The following is a 21,699-nucleotide window of genomic DNA, read 5'->3' as shown; positions in this document are numbered from 1 at the left end:
TGAGAACTTTGCCTAAGGGGGTAGAGTTGTGGGGGGAGCAATGGTTGGGATGGGTGGTACCTCCCAATTTCTCTTTTGTCTGAGGCTGCCCAGCTGGAACTTATTTTACCTCCCTTGCCCTGAACTTTACTCTAATTATTTGTTCCCCATTATAGTCCCCTGGTGTTGAAAACAAGTTTTAGCTTGGGGAGTACATTTTCCACTCTTCTGGTTATACTGTGGGAAACATATCCCTTTCCCTTTTCTAGTTTTTTAAAAGAAACATCCCCAGAGCCATATCAAAGTATCTAATATTTACATGGTATTTTTAATTTCTCCAAGGCCTGCATACTTAATAACCTCCTTTTTAATTTTTACAACTGGGGCCTTGACCTTAACCTGCCAGTGATTTAAGTCTTGAGATACTGCCGGCTGTGGGAGGTGAAATGTGTGGGCAAATTTAACCAGCTCCTGTGGATGCAAGGTCCATACACCTAAGGCATGAGCCAGTGATTAAAACACATTACTTCTGGGCTGGGGTATAGCTCAGTGGTAGAGAACTTGCTGTAACACATGTAAGGTCCTATGCTCTATCCCAAGCCCCACAAAAAACAAAAAACAAAACATCATTTGACTTTTACATTTCAATAGGTAGAACAATGTAATGTATTCAGTATAACTGGTGATTTTGTTCTTATTATGAAAATTAAGTGTTGTGGTGCTTAAAAAAAAAAAAAGCAGGTAGTCAGTTGCAATTATTGCTGGGATATTCTTCACTAAGAAGAGGCCTAACTTTTGTTTTAAGAATTTTCCTGCAGGTCTGGTAACCATTTTCTAAGAGGTCCATGTGGCTTTGGTTATTCTCTATCCTATTCCCACCACTTTGGTTCTCCACCCTTCACCCATGTACACAAAATAGATTTTATTGATTCATTAAATTCTAGGAGACATTTGCAGTAGTACTTTGTATTTAAATGGCTTTACTTTTCCAGCATTTACTGTGAAAGAAATATTAATGCTTAATTCTGCCTTCACCTGCCTAATTTGCATATATTTGTGTTGTATGTTAAACTGCATGAAAAACCTAGAGGGAGGAAAAAACTGGGTCCTGCTAACAACTAATAACCTATCTTTTCTTTTGACTTGCTCAAATTGAGAAATAGTGCCTGTGGCAAACATAATGGAAAACTGCATTTTTAATGTTCACACACACACTCATTTCTATACAAAGAAGAAAGTGGCTGACTATTCTTGAAAATAAAACCTCCCAAAGTATCCAGATTGACATAGGACACAGAAAAGGAGAAGGATTTTGGCCTTTGGAATTAAGATTGCAGGCTGAATAAGGTTAGACAGAAATGTTAAAGTTGACTAATGAGCACTGTATTGGGCCTGAAAATGTGAAAGAAGTGGGAAATGAGAATCTTACCCCACTCCTGCCAAACTTCTGGTTCTTTATGAAGAAGAATGTTTGGTACTTTAATTTATTGTGGAATTTCTGAGTCGCTTGAAGTTGCATATTTAGTTTGATGGCCTATGTAAAAAATAAGTTGATAGGTTTTGAAAGTAAGAAAAAGTTTAACTTATTTTAACTTTAAAGTTTTAACTTTGGAATTATTTCAGTTCAAACTCACCTTTGTATCTCAATTCACAGATCTGAGGAAAAGCATTCTCTGTTATGATGTAAGTCCATATTTTGTATCACAACCCACTTAGGTTCACCCAACAATTCAGAGTTAAACTGAGACATCATGTTGATTGTAAGGAACAGTGCAGGTTGGTTACATTAGCAAAAACAAACCAAGTTGCATGAGAAGGAAAATGAAAAACAGTTTTTAAATGCTGGAGTGAGAACAAATAGATGTGTCTTAAAGTATTTCTTTAACAGCAGTTCATAATTACCTCTCTTCCAGGCATATTTTAAGTGAACTTGTAACAGTAGCTTGAAATATAAACTAGTAAGGGATCTGGTTGTTTAGGCATGGCCCCAGTGTGAGGAGTGTGCTACTCTGTGGGAACAAGGACATGGCTGCCCATCAGGAGAGAATGCTGCAGTGTCTTCATCTTTCAGTCTAAAGGTGGCCAATCAGTGATAACATACATTTGTTTATATACTGCATTGCACCGGACACCTCTTGAAAAAATTACCCCCAAAGTTTGTGGCTAAAACAATATTATTTCAGAGTTTCTGTGGATCAGGAGTCCAGACTCAGCTTTGCTGAGAAAATTGGGTCTCTCAGAAGGCAACAGTCATCTCAAGGGCCAGCTGAGGATTCAGTTTCTAACTTCCTCACATGATGGTTAGCCAGATACAATTCCTTGTGAGTGTTTCTTTCTAAGCCGTCCATTCCTTGCATGCTTTGGGCTGGAAGTCTCCCTCAGTTCCTGGCTACTTGGGACCTCTGCCTTGAGACTCTCACAATGTGGTACCTTGCTTCATGAGCAAAAGAGAGTTTTAGCAAGAAGGAAGTCATAGACTTTTGAACCTCATCACAGAGGTGACATCCCTTAACTTGAGCTATGTTCTCATTAGAACTAAGTTACTAAATTCAGGCCCCTCCTGAGGGGAAGGTTTATAGAAAGGCATACATAGAAGGAGATGGGGATCACTGAGAGCCATGTCAGAAGCTAATTACAACAAGAAGGACGCCAGTGTTCTTTTGCCATGCCCAAACTGGTGTGAATACAGCATATATTTAAAATGCTGAATATAACTTTTTTAAGAATTAATTTGGGGGACATCGAATAAGGTTCTTCCTACATACCACATTGGCTAAGTGCTGCACCTGAGACCAGGAGACCAAAGGAATGGTTTTTCAGGAATGACTCAAGTTAGGGCCCCTGCCTGAGGTCATGGAACAGAGTGAAGATAAAGGGCCCTCATGGCCTTATTAGCTTGGCACTCTAAACACAGAACCAGAGGGCCCCAGCTTGTATTTCATTATGTGCTGCACAGTTTTGTTTGGTACTTTGCAGCTCATTAGGGGGAAGGGGCCCTATGGATTGATTTATAAAGTTGCTATTAAGATGATGGAATGGGAGGCTTTGCTGGTTTTAATGGCCCCCATATTCCTACCCCCAACTTCCTGATGCCAAATGTACATTTTCAGCAGTGAGTAAAGGGATGTGAATTTGGATTTCATGGCAACTGTTCAAAATATTCCTCATTTTAATTTGAAAATTTCTATTAGAAAACCCTGTATCTTTATAGAAAGAATTCAGGTCTAGGTTTTCTTCACTGATTGCAGGTTAATACTTCTGTTTAGTTGTTGGAGCTCTGACCTGGGAATTTAGGGGTAAAATGTAATTCTTTTGTTCTAGTTGCTCTTGGTCAGTTTCTGGAGAACCTTTGACAGCAACTCCTCTGAGTGAGTGTGCCACACCTTCACACTCCCAGATAAAGCTATCACTCCCTGTTCAAAATTCTACTAGCTCTTCATGTAAACCTCAGTTCTCATGTGGATCATTCCAGATGTCCTAAACTGAGGCTCATATTTATGCCCCAGTTGGAATAATGCTTAGCATCCTAAGCATTTAATTAAAAAGCTGGCACATAGTAGGACTTTTAAAAGTATTTGAAATGGTGGATGAAGCTGTAGTAATAATACATAATGCATTTCAATAAGCATTCATTCATATCTTCAATTATTACTGTTATTTAGCTGTCTGTATTTCAAGAGACATAAAGGCAACCTGCACTGTCAGCCAAGGTGGGTGGGGTAATCAAATCTTGAACACATGGTGAAGCTGCATGCACACTTTCTAAAACCTTGTATAAGAAATGGATAAAAGTATTTTCCATGATATGGAAATTATTTTTTATATTTTAAAATATTTTTGGTTTTGTTTTTAGGTGTGGTAGGTAAGGAACCCAAGTTATACTGACCTAGCAAAGCACACTTTTCAGTTTGGCTCCTAGCGTTCAGGGCATGAGCTCAAGCCAGAGATGGTGGAGTCAGTCCATTTTAATGTAGTCTGTACATGTACTCACATACCACATTGCGTCTTCATAGTCTTTGCTCATAATTTTTTCTAAGGGTCAGAATGTAATAGTGAAACAGTATCACAAAGCATTGATCACATTATCATTGTCTCTGCTTTCCTGGTGATAGGAAATAAGAAGTAGGAAGACAGATGGGGAAGAGAGGTTTCTGTTTTACATTTTATATAAAATACATTTGATGATTTTGGAATGTATTTCATTCAGTAGCAAAGGCTCATGACCCTCTTTGTGAGCTAGTGGGAGAATTCTCTATTTCTTTTCCTGGATATCTCATCATTTGCTACTGTTTTGTTATTCCAACCTACAGTAATTTTTATGTCCTGGATTTATTTCTATTTAATAGAAATCTGAAAAACCAGTAGTAAATCTAGAAAGCTCCTCACAAAAACAATTAAACATTTAATCCTGCTTTGAGCCTATTTATATTGCAGTATCACGTGTAAAATCAGCTATTTGTGGTGAATCAAGTTCAGAGGCTTAAAGTGAGTTCCTCTCCACTCAGAATCCTATAGCACAGCAGTGCAAATATCCTCATTTTGCTTTTCCACACCACCTCTCACGAGTAAGACATATAGTCATTCAAGAACCCATGGTTTTTCTAATGAATCGGAGTCACCTATGTGTAGTGTATTTGTGACATGCATATTTGCAGTTAGGGTCCACAGGAAGGACACCATTTCCTGGATCAAACCACAGAGTACAAATATTGTGCCCTAAATAACACACTAGTTACTGTAAATGTCAGTAGAGGGAGTTTTTCCAACTTTGATTTAATGAAAGCCTACAGCAAAGCCAGCTGTTAGCACTTCTTAACTGCTTGTCAGAGGATCCAGAGGAGGTGGGGAGGGCGGAAAACATCTTTTCTCCATACTCTTGTCCTAAAATTAAGAGTTTCAACAGGTGTTGAATAGTGACACTGGGGTCCTTTGCTGCTTGAGGTTTTAGGTGCTGAATTTATAAGTTCTCCTATAGCATAGTTTCATGGATCTGTAGTTTGATGAGAAAATTCATGTAAAATTAGTTTGGAGTTTGCATCTTGAATCCTCTTATCTGCAAAGTAAACTTTTTTGTTTTTTGTTTTCTGGGATTCCCCATGAAGAATAACATAAAAATAGAAGAGAAAAGACACACCAAATGCTGACCCTCTCTTTGTCACTTTAGCTATTACCACACTAATTTTAAGCCATGTGTGTTTTGATTGATGTCATCTGCTTTTTCAGAACAAAGAAACCACTTGAAGCAAGCACATAGGGAGGAAAGTATGCAGCACTCATTTCAGTAATTTTTGTCATTTCTAGAATGCATTAGTAAACACATGTGGTTGTTAAGGGTCTTGACACTCTTGGAAATCCCTTTGACATTCAACTGTGAGTGCTGCAGGGAGATTATCTTTCAAACCTAGAGAAAGTTTACAATCTTATTATCTTGAAGAGGAGAAGAAAGTTTCTTCCTCAAATGATTTATAACTTGAAACATGTTGTCATGTTTTGGTAAGTTCACTTTATTAATTCCATCCTTCTCTGTGGCAAACTTTTTAAAAAATAAATGTGCCATTGCAACATCATACTTTCTCAATTGCATATTGTACTTATAATAGCATGATGGAAGTTGCTGGGCTTGGGTTAGTCATACGGAAAGTGGAGCCAAGTTCTGAGTAAAACCTCTAATTGAATTACCTGCAGAGCACTGACAGACAAGCTTTCAGGATGGACAAAGCTCTGTTTTCCCCAGCAGAAATCAGTCATGTTTAAGTCTGCCTTTCGAACTATCTGTTACTGGTTGTTGCCAGCACTTTCACCACGGGCCTCTGGTGGGCCCCTTTTCCTGTAGCTGAGGACGAGCAGCCCCTAAAGCAAGAGGGCTTCAGCATTATCCTCTTGATTTAGAGAAAATTCATAACAGATCGAGTGAAATGGAATTGCCTTTGAAATGAAAGTCCAAAATATTTTTTCACAGATGACCCACATTCTTGCATGATTCTTTCTTTATTGTATTGAAAAGAGAAGATGAGGATGGATTGGGGTTGTGCCTAGCACATGTGAGACACTGGGTTTGATTCTCAGCACCACATATAAATAAAATAAAGGTATCGTGTCCATCTACAACAACAAATACATATTTTTGTTAAAAGAGAGAAGATGGGGATATGAAAATAGTCTTCTTTGTAGCACTTAGATCAATCTGAAAAATATGATTTGTTTTAAGTAATCAGTTGTTGTTGTCTCCTTTCTCTTTTGCCCTCTCTTACCACAGCCTCTGCAATCCCAGATAATGGAAGAAGGTCCTGCCTAAAACTCAAAGTCTTTGTGAGACCAACAAGTAAGTTCCCTAGAATGAGCTTCAGAGGGTACCTTCACTGCGCATGCTTTATCGTGTGGTCTGGTTCACAGCGGTAAAAGTTTTTTTACTGTTAAATCTCGTGTGGTATCTGTTTTGTATATCAACATCCATGTTTTAGTTTTCATCATATTTTTTCTCATCATTCTTCATGATGCTTTTATTTAAGTACACAGCAGTTGCTAACTTGTTGTTTCTTAGATTGTTGTACGTGCACAGCTAATGGGAACAATATTGGCATTTGGATACATGCCATTGATTGTAAAACAATCTTGACATAAATAAAAGGAAAAATAGAGAGAAAGAAAAAAAAAGAAAGAAGTGGGAGTTTAAGGGTATCTTCACTAACATATTTGGCTGTTATCTCTATTTTTGTTATAGATAGCTGTATGAAAACTATAGGTGTTCATGATCGTGTTTTCGATGTTAACGACAAAGTAGAAAATTCATTAGAACCAGCAGGTTAGTATGCTTAGAGAATCTCTTTTAACAAATGCATCTATCTCTCTGGTGCTTCAGTCCTTTTTTTTCCTTTCTTCCTCTCTGCATGTTTGCATGTTACGGTTGTTCTGCTTTTGCCCATTGCTAGCAGTGCTAATATTACTTATATTCTACTCCATCCCTCCAGTATCTTTGTGTAATGCATGTTAGATTAAGTATGGCTTTTCTTTTTTTGGACATGGGTTTTATTTAATGCAGTATCCTAATATAGAAGCCCCATCAGAATGCTGAAATCTCACTGCCTTTTGCCATATCCTCAGAGCATGCTGGTGAATCACTGTGAATATTAAAGAACCTGTTTTCATATAGGACAGAAAACATTTCCATTGTATGTGTTTATAAAATTTTCATTTCGTATCCAAACCCGTGGCTAAAAGTAGTAGGACTATGCACAGAAGAACAACTAATTCAACATATTTAGTTTTCCCTAGAAAATCACATGCCTCATGAAACTGATCTAAAATACTTCATTTTATTTCAATATTGTTTGTGCTGTTGTTGTCAATAGCATTTGTCTGGAGGAGTATAATCATGTTTCCACCACAGATTCACACACCTGCTGCTCTCACAAATGTACACTGTAGCCCGTTGAGCCAAATATGATCCTTGATTGCTGAGGCAAAATAAGACTTAAGGATAAATTTTTTCTAGTACTCAGTTTCACAGTTCCAAACTATCCCATCCCTGTGAAAGAAAATAAAGCTCACAAGAGCACTCATTTAAGTATTTACGCTGTAGTATACTGTGGATAATGTAAACCTATAAACTATCCATTTGGTTATAAATTCAATTTGGCCATCAAATGCAGCTAGATTCTTTGTGAAGGGTGGTGGCCCTCTGTTCCCTGTTGGTTGCTGTCCTTCTGTATAGTACCTTTTCCTCCAGCCTCCTGCTGAAGATCTTTATGCCTTTCTTTACCCATCTTCCACCCTCTCAAAGCTGAAGGGAAATAAAACTATTCCTTCTTCCCAAAGAGATTTGAGTCCCCTTATGCAAATAGAGAACTATTTTTACTTTTTTGTCTTTTTTATAGTAGGGCTTCTTTTTCTTATTGTCATAGAAATTAAAGGAGCTCCAGGTGCACTTTAGCCTCTGAGTATTGTTACTGGGATAACACAGTCAATGAGCCTTAGGGAAACTTACCCTGAGTAAATGTGGTGCCTCAGGACATAACGATAGTTTTCACATTGTAACTGACAGGAAGAGTTAGGGTTTTTTCCCCCAAGCATTTTTGTTTTTCTAAGGCAGGCATCTCACCCAAAGCATAAACAAGAGGTGTGTACAATGAGCTTTCAGAGGTCTTAGTGGCTCCCCAGGGATCAGTTAGCTGCTTTAGAAAGTTGCAAGGAATGAGTGCTGACGCAGAGACATTTTAATTGTGTCCTAGAAATCTGGAAGCATTGCTGTGACTTTCAAGGTACCAGATTCCTCACAAGCTCAAGGATATGGGCCATTGTAGGAGCTGCAAGTCAAACGGGATCTCTTTTGAAGATTATAGGGTCACTGGGTGTCGTGGCACACACCTGTGATCCAGCTACTACTTGGGGGGCTTAGGTAGGAGGATTGCAAATTTAAGGCTAACCTGGGCAACTTAACAAGACCCTGTCTGAAAATAAAAATGGGCTGGGGATGTAGCTCAGTGGTAAAGTACCCCTGGGTTCAACCCCTAGTACCATAAATAAATTAATTAATTTAAAAAATAAAGACTATAGAGTCTACATTCTTCCTCCTGTGACTGAGGAGACCTGCCCAGGCCATACAGATAAACAGTTTTCTATTCATATCTCTTGGCTCCAGTATATATATTTATAAATAAAGTTAGTATTCTTTATCCTTACTGGAGGTATAGATGTTCATAAGGAACACTTTGCTTTCCTGAGTTTGGTAATAAGTCAAGAATAAAATAACTAAAGAGTTAGGCATGTTATAAATAAAAGTTGCCTGGGATTATGTTTCTTGGTACACCTGCAGAATGAAGGCATATCTTTCCCATCATGTCATTTCTAGGTAAATTGCCATTGCCTATTTAGAGAGCAGAGACTGTTTAAAAACCCACATACTACATGTTTTTCTCTGGTAAAAAAGAGGTATACTGAGGACTATGCTGCTATTAGGAAAGTTACCTTTAAATTCAACTAATGATAAGATGTGAGACATTAAGACACTTTCATACATGAGCCTATTTCACTGTCAAAATTTTGGGAAACAAGCTTTCGGTGATCATTCAAAATTCATAACAGCTTCAAATCTATGAGCACATAACTTATGGAAGTTTGCAAAATTTTAAGAGTGCAGTTGAGACAGTGTGTGTGCATGTGCATACACATGCTTGGGTGCTGGGGAGTACAGTGTAGGTGTGCTTGCAGCTCCCTGAGATAGTTATGACTGTATTTAAGGGCTTGCTAGTGAGCATCTTCATTAAAAAGGGGAGAAAGGTTAAGCCACAGTTCCTGGTAGTATGAATACAATAACAAATTTGAGGATGTTAGCTTATACCGTACAAAATTCAGCCTTGGAGCACTTCACCAATGTGTTAACTAGTTGAGCAAATGGATATTCACCTTTTCACAGCTCTGGATGTTGATGCAGACTTTTGAATCCAGCAAGTCTAAAAGGATTCCACTGCATGTTCTCAGCAATATGTACTAATTCACCTGTCTTTGGAATGTATTTGTCTTTGTTGTTTGCTTGCAACACTCTGCCTGCCAGTTTTCTATCATCAGGGATGCAGGATGATCTCAGGGCAGACATATGCCACATTACATGCTCCAAAATATCTCTAGTGTTCTCTCAGTTAACCATTGAAACCCCTGTGTGGTGGAATCCTGTAGCCAGGAGACAAGACTTGATTTGGCTTCTGAAGAGGAACATTTTCTTCTTCCAAAGAATGTTCACTGTTATACGTTAGAAATTCTCTCACATTTAGAAATTAGGTGTAATTTCCATTAGGATAGATTTTGCTTATGAATTTTCCTTAGAATTCTAAAATTGCTCAGATTCAGTCAAAGGATAGCCAGTTTCTCATTTTACCCTCTGGGGCCATAGGGGCTCCCATCATTGAGCCTCTATTTTAATCAAAGGATGCTTTGTAGAATCCTGACTACAGAACATCATGTTGTAGGAATAAGAAAAGAATTGTGATGCCCCAAGAAAATGGGTTTTTCCCTTTGGGTGCAAGATGGTACATATTCATTGGTTGCTTGTGAAAGGGCTAAGTCCACAGATTGTCCATGATGAGAGGACTGAAAAGCACATTAAGCTTCATGCTTCACTTAGATGAAACACGAAAGCCTTCCTCTCAATTTTCCTGTGAGACTTTTTCACCATATCTTGTGCTGCGTGGGTCTCAAGTAATGACTAAGCCTCGCTGAGCACCTGGAATGGACAGGAAGCAGTGAAGGGGTCACCTTCATGTTCACCCTGAGTACATAAGAGCTGCTTTAGTTCCAAACTATGCAGAGATTAGGTAATACGTTAGTAAGAATAAGGCAGAAAAGAACACAATAGATGATGTAATTTCGGCTGTATAAATATAAACAATATTTTAAAATGAACTCTGGGTGGGTGCAGTGGCACACATCTATAATCCCAGCAACTCAGGAGACTGAGGCAGGAGGATCACAATTTGGAGTGCAGTCTGGGCAACTTAGCAAGACCCTGTCTCAAAATTTAAAAATTAAAAGGACTAGGGATGTAGCTTAGTGGTAAAATGCCTCAGAGTTCAATCTCTACTACTATTTAAAAAAACAACAACAGCAAAGTATTCTGGAATCCTCAGGGTTTATAGTTCTTGCACAATTAAACCTGAAGTACTCCCTTGTTTTGATTGACACCATATTGGTACTCTTGAGGAGTTCCAGGACTATTAAGGGTCTTCTACCTCCTATTAACTACAGACTTAATACGTTTGCAAGGCTGAAAAAGACCCATGAAAAAGGAGGGTCTGCAAATACTTGGCTATCTTTACACATTTTTCTCTGCATCATTTATCTTCCCATTCTTGCTTCCTAACCTTTTCCAGTCTCCTAAGCTAAAACCACTCCGTCTAGGTTTTCTAAGGTCCAGGAAAGGGGAGCAAGTTAGATGCAGCAGCATCTACATGAGAACTAGCTAACATAATCAGAGGACACACTGGGGGCAGAAGACACCCTGCTGAGAAGACAGCTTTTTTAGTTCACATGAGGAATGGATGCGATGAGCAGAGACTTCCCAAACCAGTATATGTGGGGGGAGGGGGGAGGCTAGCCTGTGTACCTGAAAAGAAGTCACTTTAGCGCAAACAATAGAGATTGTGACTCTACTCAGCAAGAAAAAATGTCCTTATGTAGTAGGAAAATATAAATGAGTTTAAAATAATGGATAGTTAACCCTTTAAACCTCTCAAGGTGGGCCTTTCAGGGATACTTGGGGATTATTTTTGAGGTTTGCGTAATTGGAAATAGTCTAGAGTCTCACTTGTTACCTACTGTTCTGTCTGATTGACCACTGAGTGAGTCCCAGTTGGCAATAACTGAGCTCCTACAGGATGCACAGAGGACCACTGTTGGCCTAGGGAGCATGGCATTCAGAGGTCATTTAATCTAAAAGCACAAGTGAGACTAGGTGGAAGGAGGAAGATGGGCCACACTACAAAATAGCGTGGCTCATGGGCAAGCCTTCATCTATCTTTGGGCACTAATTACTGCAAAGTTCCCATTTCAAAGTTAAGCCTGTTAATCATGCAGATCAGGGAGGCTATCCAAAGTCAGAGGCAGCCTCGTAGAACACTTTATAGCTAAATAAAAGAAGCTTAACTCACTTAATCCATTTTATTTAGAAGAAAATTTGCATCCATGCTGATAATTTATGTGCCAAGCTTCAGCCAGATAAAAATAAAAATAGTCAAGTTCAAGTAATTTAATCCTGGAGATACAGGGCCTGTAATGGAAATAGCAGCATAATTGATTCCTAATTGTAGGCAAACCAGTGGGTACCAGTTTATTGAAGTTTACTGGGAATTACATATAGTTTATTTAAAATGCTGTTGTCTTGGCATTTAATTTTTTATGTTTGAAAATTCACCTAGTCACCCACCAACCAAGCATTCAACACTAATCCTATGAAATGACTAAAAAGAGGAAAACAAGCAGCCCATTCTGGTTAACCACTAATATGCCATCATAACTGCCTCTCCCCTATGCTCTCCAACACATTACTTTCCTCCCTTTGACATCTTAGATTTAAAAGGTGTATTTGGTATTTCAAGTTTGTGCAAGGCATGTCTGACTGCTAGCAAACCAAAGTAACTCACATGGCAAAGGTTACAGTGTATGCACAATTTTTCCCCTCAATTTTAAAGGAAAGAATTAATATTGCTAAGAAAGTCCAATTTTCTCTGCCTCTCCTTTGTTTGCTGTAAATAATGAGTGATTATGCAGACATGAAAGTCAATGGTGGCACAAGGTTCATTACCCTACTTTGCAGAGGGTGGCGAGGTCTGTTAACAGCAGGCTGCTGCAAGAGAGTTATTAAGGATGTGAAATCTCATTGGAATGTGTGCTTTCTATTTGAACAGATGACACCGTACATGAGTCAGCCGAGCCATCCCGCGGCGAGAACGCGGCACAAACACCAAGGATACCCAGCCGCCTTTTGGCAATCCTACTGTTCCTCCTGGCGATGCTTTTGACATTATAGCACAGTCTCCTCTCGTTACCTGTCACAGAAAACATCAGGGTCTTGGAACACCAGAGATCCACCTAACTGCTCATCCTAAGAAGGGACTTGTTATTGGTTTTTGGCAGATGTCAGATTTTTGTTTTCTTTCCTTCAGTCTGAATTCTAAGCAACAACTTGGGGTTGGGGGGACTAAAAAATCTAGTTGCTGCCTCCCTCACCCCACTCCCAGCCCTTGCCCTTGACTTCTCTCACCCCTTCCAAATTAAATGGACTCCAGGTGAAAATGCCAAATTGTCGTAGTGACACCAGTGGTTCGTCAGCTCCTGTGCATTCTCCTCTAAGAGCTCACCTCCGTTAGCACACTGTGTCGATGGTATATGGACAAGGAAGAATAGTGGCAGATGCAGCCAATGATGGTCAGACCTGGGAGAGTTTCACTCTCCTATACAATATTTATGCCTTCTCATTCAAGACTGTAAGATGATCGTGCAGGGCATCATGTCACCATGTCAGGTCCAGAGGGGAGGTATTAAGAATAGATATAATATTACACCATTTCCTCTAGGAGTGTATAAATGAACAGGCTTCTAAAAGGTTGAGACACTGGGTTTTTTTAAAATATGACTGTCTTAAAGCATTCTTGACAGTAAAACCTGTATTCTGTAAAAGAAGCCTTTTTTTTTTCCAGGAGGCGGGTTGGGTGCAGGAATGCTAACACAGAGCAAGTGTGAAAACAGAGCAAACTATGTTTGGTGGGGGTGTGTATGTGTGAGTGCCTCTAATTTTTTTGGTGACTGGGCAGTGCACACCAGATTTTTTTTCCTTTGAATACAGATCACCATGGTGCTACAACTTTTTTTTTTTTTTTAGAAACTCAAAGAGGCATTTTTATGAATAAAGTGACCTTCCCCAAGGCTGACAAGCCAGGGTTGATGATTGCAGAGTGGAATAGCTTTGGCTGCTCCTCTGGGGGACGATGTGTACCAAGGAAAAGATGTCAGTGGTCAGAGGAGACATGATTTGGCTTTGCTGGAGCGCCAGTGTGCTGTGGCCTTTTCCCGACTCCCACCCCAGTGCCCTCGTTTTGCTCCACACTCCACAACTGCAGGGGGCTTGGACAAAAACCCCTGTCACCAGGAGAGTCAGTCAGCACTACTTGGGAGGGCTTAAGGGAAATTTGGAATAAAAATTCCAAAGTTTGGAATAAAAGAATTCAAGCATTGATTTTATATTCTTTCCCTTTCTGACACAGCCTAAAGCGTAGGGGGAACACATGTTTATCTGTAGGAGATAAACAAGATGGAGTCCCAAAGACTTTAACAAAATATTTTTTTAAAAATCCACTAGAATAGAAAATACATTATTTAGATATACTTTATGCTGAGAGTGAGTATATGCTTGTCCTATTTAAACTTGTGAGAAAAAGTGGTATCCCTTGATACATTTAGAAATATGGGGGCTATCTTGTTTCATTGTGGGGGTGGGGCAGAAGGAGAACAAACACAGGATGACCCTGTTTAAGGAATCTTAGCATAGTCAACAGGGGATGTTTCCAGTTAATTACCAGGAAATGTGAGCCTTGGGGTTTCTACTGGTGGGACTGTCATGAACTTCAAACTCCAAAGCCTAGACAGGGAGAAGTGTCAGACCAATGGAAAAGTGATCCAGCCTTTTATGCTATTGCACGACATGTCAATAGAAACCATGCCTTTCAAAATAATTAAGTCAATAAATGCAATGATCATGTAAAATGTGAAAAATTGAAAGCATTCCAGCAAAATAAGGATTTTTATATACTCGTTTTTTAAGATGTATATGTAAAAAATGGGGGGTCATGTTATGGACGGACTTCATGAATGGGAATTTGCTTAGAATTGTGAGTAGTTTTGAATTTTAAAAAATATGTGAATGAAAGGCAACTGTAAACATACTGCACCCTAGAGAGTTGTACACATGTTGAAATGTAATCTGGGCTCACCTGATGGTTGGAGTGGATGTTACTGCTGAGTCTGTTCTCACTTGGAACCTTGCGGGTAGGGTTGCCAGCTTCGCAGATGCAATCAACCCTTCTCCCCAACATCAGGAACTTCTCTGGAGTGGCAGAGTTTTATCACAGAAGGCACCCACCATTTCACTGAAACAAAAGTCCACAGCATTCTATTCCTTTTTCCTTTAACTATTTATATGCTCAGTACTCTCAGTAGTATCCAGAAATCCTATTCTTTTTATTAATAGTTACAGGCTTGTTGGTCCAGTGGGATTTGGGTAGGGGGAAAAAAAGATACCTTTTAAAATGGATCAATAGGCAGAACGAAAATAATACTGCATGTTCTATAACCAAGGAAATCAAACAATCCTGTAATGATTCCAGTTAGTCATAACTACATTAGCAGTGCTAATTTCATTTTAGAAATGGTGACTTCTGTGGTTTTTCTAGCATTTGTCTCTAACAAATAATGAAATAATTACTCATGGCCCTCTCTGCCATTGTCTTTCATTTTTCACAGGGAAATTAGACCCTTTTACTTCACTATTGTGCCACCACAAATTAAGTTAAAAAAATTAGCAAGACTATCCACACCAGTAGACAGTATGCTTCTCAACCTATAAATGACATAATCATAGCTTATGCGCTTGCCATGGAGTTTTCAATAAGATGATTGGTGTCAGACAGTTTTCGTCTTGTCCAAAAAGCGCTGGTGGCCTTTTGTGGTGGTGTTACAGTCCTCTGGGGGCTTAGGAGGATGCCATGTAACTTTGTAGCAGCTTTTAATTTAAAAAACAATTCAAAAGCCTGAAGGGCAGCATGGCTGCCCCTCAGCCCCAGTTGGTCAAACCCCAGCGACCTTTGCCCCTGGTTGCCAAGGGCTTTGCAACATGAAGCAGGGAAATAAGGATCTGTCTGTTTAGTGGATACTGTGTATCCTGTAATAGACCAGGTAACAGTTCGTGTTAGTTTAGACTATTGTTTTGTACTGTACTTTCTTGGGTGGCAGAGGAAAGAAAAGTAAAACATTAAAAAAAAAAAAAAATGCGTTCTTTAAATTCTGTATTATTAGCAACCTCTGTTGTATATAGTGTTTGATAATAAAGTATTAATTTGATTCTTATGTCTTTTGTAAGTGAGAACAATAGACTTTCAGGATACAAAACATGCATTGAGGCTTTGAAACACCAATGTGTGTACATGGTTGAGAAAAGTCACAAATGGCTGAGACACTGCTCCATTTACAGGACTCATGTAGTCATCGCCCACCTAAGCTTAAGACTCCATCATCTTGGGACCTGGAACAACATAACTTTTTTGACCAATATTTTGTCCTCAATGTTTTCAAGGTCTGATGTTGGAGCCCTATGATCCTCTCCTACCCTAAGCATGTGGTTTGAAAAGGTTTAAGAATTTAGTAACGGTTCTGTACTTTGGTTTGGTTTTTTTGTTTGCGGTTGTTTCATGGACTGTTTCATTTTTCCCCAGGAAGAGTCTTGTCAGTATCAAGTGCAGCTCAGGCACGGGAAAGGTTGCAAACCAATCCCTTTAGGAAGATTAAATGGGGGCTGTTTCCCTCTGTGTCATTGTGAAGGGAAGAGTCACACTGTACCTATGGATTTTCAGGGACTCTGTTTTTCTCCGGTGCCTTAGCAACGGCTGCAGCCATTTTTATTAGTTTCAAAAAATTAGAAAAACAGTTTTTAGCTCCTCCCTTCCATTCATTGCTCTCAAAGTTGTGGTCACTGGCTTTTGTTTTGAAAACCACCTCCACCAACACCCTGGTTTGCCTATAACCCTCTCAACTTTTTATGTTATTAAAATTTTGTTATTATTTTTTGTCTCTCGCCTTCCTCCCACGTTTTATTTTCCCTCAGAGCCGTGAATGGGCAGGTCTGTCTCTGGTTTGGCATCACTGAGTTTTTCCCATGCATTTGCCCCAGAGCTGCTCGGATGTGAGACAAATCTCCCTACAATGGGCTTGCTCCCATTGTCTGTACAGTTTAATAGATGCTGGCATGTTGGAGGTTACCCATGAGTCAAAATCTGCTTTCCATGCTTACTCTTGACACCCCATTGAAGCCACTCATTGTGTGTGCGTCTGGGTGTGAAGTCCAGCTCCGTGTGGTCCTGTGCTTGTACTGCCCTGCTTTGCAGTTCCTTTGCACTTACTCATCGAGTGCTGTTTTGAAATGCTGACATTATATAAACGTAAAAGAAAATGTAAAAAAAAAAAAAAACCCACACACAAACAAACCCATACAATCTGTATTTGTATATACACGTGTCCGTACAAGTATACCTAAATAAAAATTAAAGATTTTCATCATTTTAATTGGATCCCTCCTTCTACTTCTTTGTTCCTTGAATGACGCCTTTATTTCAGGGGCTACTTGTACTCTGCTGATTTTTCAAAATCTTTGTGGACAAAAAAGATAATACAACATGCACAAGAGAAGGCCTGGGAAGCTCAAAGAATGCAGGGTTAGAAATGGCCAAGTATCTAGGCACATTCCAGATATTCTGAAGAGAGAATGGTGAGATTGCCGCCTTGTCTCTGTATTGAGCCTTAAAATAGTCACATTGACAAGTCCTGCATCCTAAATTGACTTAAATAAGACAGGAGTTGCACACAAATTATATTTTCACTTTGCACAAATTTTTTCATCCTGTCAAGAAAAAGATCAAACGAACGTTTTCCTAACAAACTTTTTTTCAGAAAGAAATAGTTAACAGTAATAATGATATTTCAACATAACCCCACACCTCAATACTCATTGACAAAGAATTTATTTTCCACTGTGTGACCTTGGGCAAGTCACACAATATCTTCAGGACTCAGTTTTCTTACTATAAATAACGGGGCTGTAGGAGTGACATTTGTTTGATTTTTCTGGATTCTGCCCTTTCTGGACACTGCAAAGCCCATTTTACATTCAAGTGATGTGTTTTTGCCTTTGATGATGACATTGCTATAAGCACAATTTGAGAATTTCATCTGTAGAGGAAAAAAAAATCAAATATCTGACATAATAGACACCTAATGCATTTCAAGACTTGGCTTTAATTACACCATGTTAACATTAAACTCATTGAGAGCTTTTTATTATACTTAATTATTTGATAGGGCACTAAACACTAATTATAGCTTACTGTAACCTTTTCCTAATGAAGAATGACAGCTTTATAGAATGAGAAACAACTCACATTAAAAAAAATTTTTTTTTTAAAGAAAGCATACTGGACTGCCTATATGACATTTTCAGACCAGAACAGCATTATGTGATCATTACCATCTTCACCATCATCATCAAAAGCATCTAAGCGATCATGGCATTGTGCTCAGTCAGTGCTGTACAGAGCAATGTTTACAATCTGTACTTTCAAAGTTTACAACAAGGCAGACATTATGTGTAAGCATAACATAGTGATGATTTATAGAGTAAATACAAAATTCAAGCATTTATACTGTGCATAAATAATAGGGGAGATACAAGTTTTTATTTAAACAAGTGAGTTTTTAAAAGCTGGGGATTTTAAGATTAGGAAGCTTGAGTTAAAAGAATCACCTTTTAAAAATAGTTAAAATTAGGTTAATAGCTTCTTGGAAAATCTTGGTAAGTTAAAAATTGTAGGTGTTAAGAGTATGATGAAATGCATGGAAGAAATTTTCTTAGTAGCTGCAAAGGTGACTGTGAAAGTGAGAAAACCCAAGACTAAATCTGAGTGTCATTGAAACAAATTTTGAAGATATTAGTCCCGAGAAATCACCATTTTCCCCCTAAGGAAATAGGGGAAGTGATAAAAAGATGACAATTTCAGATTCCACATTATAGAATAATCTTATAGTTGCTCCTGAAGCTGATACTGTATTTACACCAAATTGTGACCTGTCTGGAATTTCAGGTGAAGGCTACCTCAGAGATGAGGCAAGTGAGATAAAATATAGAACTTGCAAAAGTGGAGGGTAAGATAATTTGAAAATGGCTGTGTGCTTCTGATTAAGAGGCTGTTCTCAATAAATACTGCTGCGTACTCAAGGAAACCAAGCTGAACCAGAGATGGAACAATGGGCAGTGTTGCATGAACCACACTTATTTTGGTAACAAAGCATTTGGAATGCTTGAGTCATCTGAGGGTTATATAGGAAGAATTATAGCTGATGCTGTGGAGTCTAGCTTTTCATGCATTTGGTGAATAAAACATGCATATATGTATTTGAATCTTGTATTTCTTATAGGAATTTATAACATAATCTAGGTGTCATTTTAAAAGTTCAAGATAGTTCTGGTAAATCATTCATTAACCACTCTAACAATTTCTTAGGAACCATTTGCAAAACAGTTTCTTAGAGATGGTTTGCAAAGCTTATATTCATATTCTGCCTAACCAATAATAACCTAACCAATCCTTCAGGAAAACATTGGCAAAAATGCTGTGAAATGCATTATAATTTTGTCTTTGGAAAATAAGTACTTCTGAAAATCATTACAAATAGCTAATCAAGCCAATATTTTCTCAGTTTTAAGTTTGATGCATTCTGCTGTATTACATTGTAAAGTGGTTAAATACAAATGTGTACCCATATTTAAGATGGAGTTGTCACGGTAGACCCTCTGAGCCATAAATTTGAATCAATTTTGTGTCCTAAAAACACAAGTGATAAGTAAATTAATACAATGTTTTACAGACAGGGAATTACATTGCCCAAGGAATCAGTTAAGAATATCACTAAGGATTCAGCTGGTTTGGAGGAGATGAGTAACCAAGCCAATCTTTAAAAAAAAAAAAAAAAAAAAAACATCTAATTAGTCAGCTTTTGCATCATTGTGACCAAAGTCCCTGATAAGAACAACTCTGAGGAGGGAAAGTTTATTTGGGGCTCACAGTTTTGGAGACTTCAGTTCATAGATGACTGATTCCATTGCTCTGGGCCCAGTAAATCATAGTGGAAGGGCCCAGGAGAAGAAATATGCTCAGCTTATGGCAGGGTCAGGAAGCAGGGAGAAAAGGGAAGGGGGAAGGAGCCATAAGGCATGCACCTTTGTCAGGGATGTCCCCAGTGACCCACCTCCTCCAGCCATACCCCACCTGCCTGCAGTTACCACCCAGTCATTCAAAGTAGGGTGAACTGATTAAGTCACAGCTCTCACAACCCAATCACTTCACCTCTGAGTATTCCTGCCCTAACACAGGAACTTTTGGAGCACACCTCAAATCTAAACCATAATGTACCAATGCAACTTCAGGTAAGTCTCCTACCTCCTCCTTTCCAACTGGAATGTAGTTTCTAAGCCCTTCTATGTAGAATTTCTGGAGCCATTTCTTAGAACTGGGGAAAATTGAGGGGATAAAAGACCTCATGCTTCACCTATCCCAACATAATGACCTTTTCAACAATTTCCACCAGAGATTGCCACACTCTTTCCAAAAACCTCAGTATATACATAGGGTGAAACATGATTTCACTGCTTTTTATTAAAAATGACCCCCTGAGTGTCCCATGAGTCCTGTCATCTCCCTGCCAGTGGCGTTGGTGGTTGTCCATGATGAATGAAGATGAACGAGCTTCAAGTCAAAAAAGTCCTTTCGGTTTCTCTTCTTGCCATCTGCACTTTTGATTCAGAGTTTAATTTCTAAACATGGAGTTTTCTGTACCATTAATGAGAAAGACCTTTCTAGCTACACAACTTATGTTATAACAACCCTGAAGATGCCAGTACCTGAACTGTGGCAGGGACACAGGTGGATCTGACCATTTGGGATAGACGCACCATCCCCCTGATGCTGTCAGTCAATGTTAATTCAGAAGAATTCAATCTAGTGGGTGGTTCTCCAAGTCAATAACTCGCTTTGAAATATCCTGAATTTTAGTCATGATTATTCAAGCAAGAATTTCATGTCACTTGGTAACTCACAGATGCTTGTCAATCTTGACAAGAACACAAAGGGAAGGATAAAAAAATCTTCAAGAGAGATTACAATGGGAAAATAGAACAACATATTTTTGCCTGCTGTTTTGTTCACAAGTACCAGGTGCTCCCTCAAACTGCATGTATGATTTGAAATATGGGTCAGTTTCTTTCCTTCACATCTATGAAACAAGACCCTAAAATAAAAGAAAAAACAAGTTTCTTCTCACACACACCTTAGAAAATACATTTTGTCTTTACCCTTACCCTGGTATCCCCTCCTTTTTGTGTTCAGAGCTTGTTCTTTTGGACCAAAAAGCAAAAAGAAAGAAAAGAAAAAAAATTGTGCAGCCCAGAGTGTGGAACAAGTAACTCCTCTTAAATTTGTGCTCTGCTTTACTGATCTGAACATGTTTTCTACTGTGGACAGAACAGGACGATCCATGTCTTTCTTCATTTTTTACTAAAGACAGTGTGCCAGACTGAAAGCTGACTCCATTTATTTCTCCTGCAGGGAGCCAGCGTATTCCTTCTCCTGGAAGATGCAGGTACTTAAAATAGTAATAGGCTTTGTGGCTTATAGAGTATTTCATCCCAAGATCTCACAGGCATAAAGAATAAAACATAAACTAATGGCTCTTTCCAATAAGCAGGGAAAGAATTAACTGGAAAGGAGAATTGTCATCATTCTTCCCTAGAGAAACAGAAAGAAGAAAGCTGCTTTACTTAGGTAGCCCAAAGAACGAACGAGAGTCGAGTTGATCCAGGATTTGGACAGAGGCCCCCCAGTCTGTTACTTTTCATTCCTCAGATCTTAAGAGCTCCATCTGAAGCAAAAACAAATGACATGTTTATCCCTTTTTAAGGAAGTTTCCAATGCAATAGAATTGGGAGAGAGACACTGGGCAACTTCCCAACTTTTTTTTTTTTTATTTGTGAGTCAGTGTTTTTAATCATAAAAATCATAAAAGCAGACTTTACACATGTAATGTCTGTAGTTTCTCAAGGTATCTCTCATCTTATCTTCATATTCAAATTTATCTGTAAAAATTAGCAAAAAAATTAAAAGAATATAGTTATCCCTAGGTATGCTTCCAGGACCTCTGCAGATGCCCAGACCTGAACACTCAAGTCCTTTCTGTGAAATGGTATAGTATTTACTTGTAACCTACATGCATCGCATCCTATACTTTATTCCAGATGACTCACAATTCCTAACACAATGTAAATAGTATGTAAATAGTTATTTTTTTTTAAGGTTTAATGACAAGAAAAAATACATGTTTGATACAGATGTATTTTTTCCCCTGGTGTTTTCAAAC

The 21,699-nt window shown here is 38.6% G+C and overlaps 1 protein-coding gene across 4 annotated transcripts in view; it reads left to right on the top strand.

Annotated features, from left to right (window-relative positions):
• The window catches only part of Efna5 (ephrin A5), a 275,616-nt gene extending 258,832 nt beyond the window's left edge, over positions 1-16,784 (top strand). For 3 of the 4 annotated variants that reach the window (XM_047556354.1, XM_047556353.1, XM_047556352.1), the window contains exons 4-6: positions 6,236-6,301; positions 6,701-6,781; positions 12,375-16,784. In XM_047556354.1, coding sequence (XP_047412310.1) covers positions 6,236-6,301; positions 6,701-6,781; positions 12,375-12,496 — 269 coding nt within the window. In that variant the 3' untranslated portion in view covers positions 12,497-16,784. The remainder of the gene's footprint in view (positions 1-6,235; positions 6,302-6,700; positions 6,782-12,374) is intronic. The other variant, XM_047556356.1, reaches the window with a different exon arrangement.
• The last annotated feature ends 4,915 nt before the right edge of the window (positions 16,785-21,699 follow it).

This window comes from Sciurus carolinensis, chromosome 6, assembly GCF_902686445.1.
Source record: "Sciurus carolinensis chromosome 6, mSciCar1.2, whole genome shotgun sequence".
Lineage (NCBI taxonomy): Eukaryota > Metazoa > Chordata > Mammalia > Rodentia > Sciuridae > Sciurus > Sciurus carolinensis.
The sequence above is the reverse complement of the archived record's forward strand: the minus strand, read 5'-3'. Positions and strand labels throughout refer to the sequence as shown.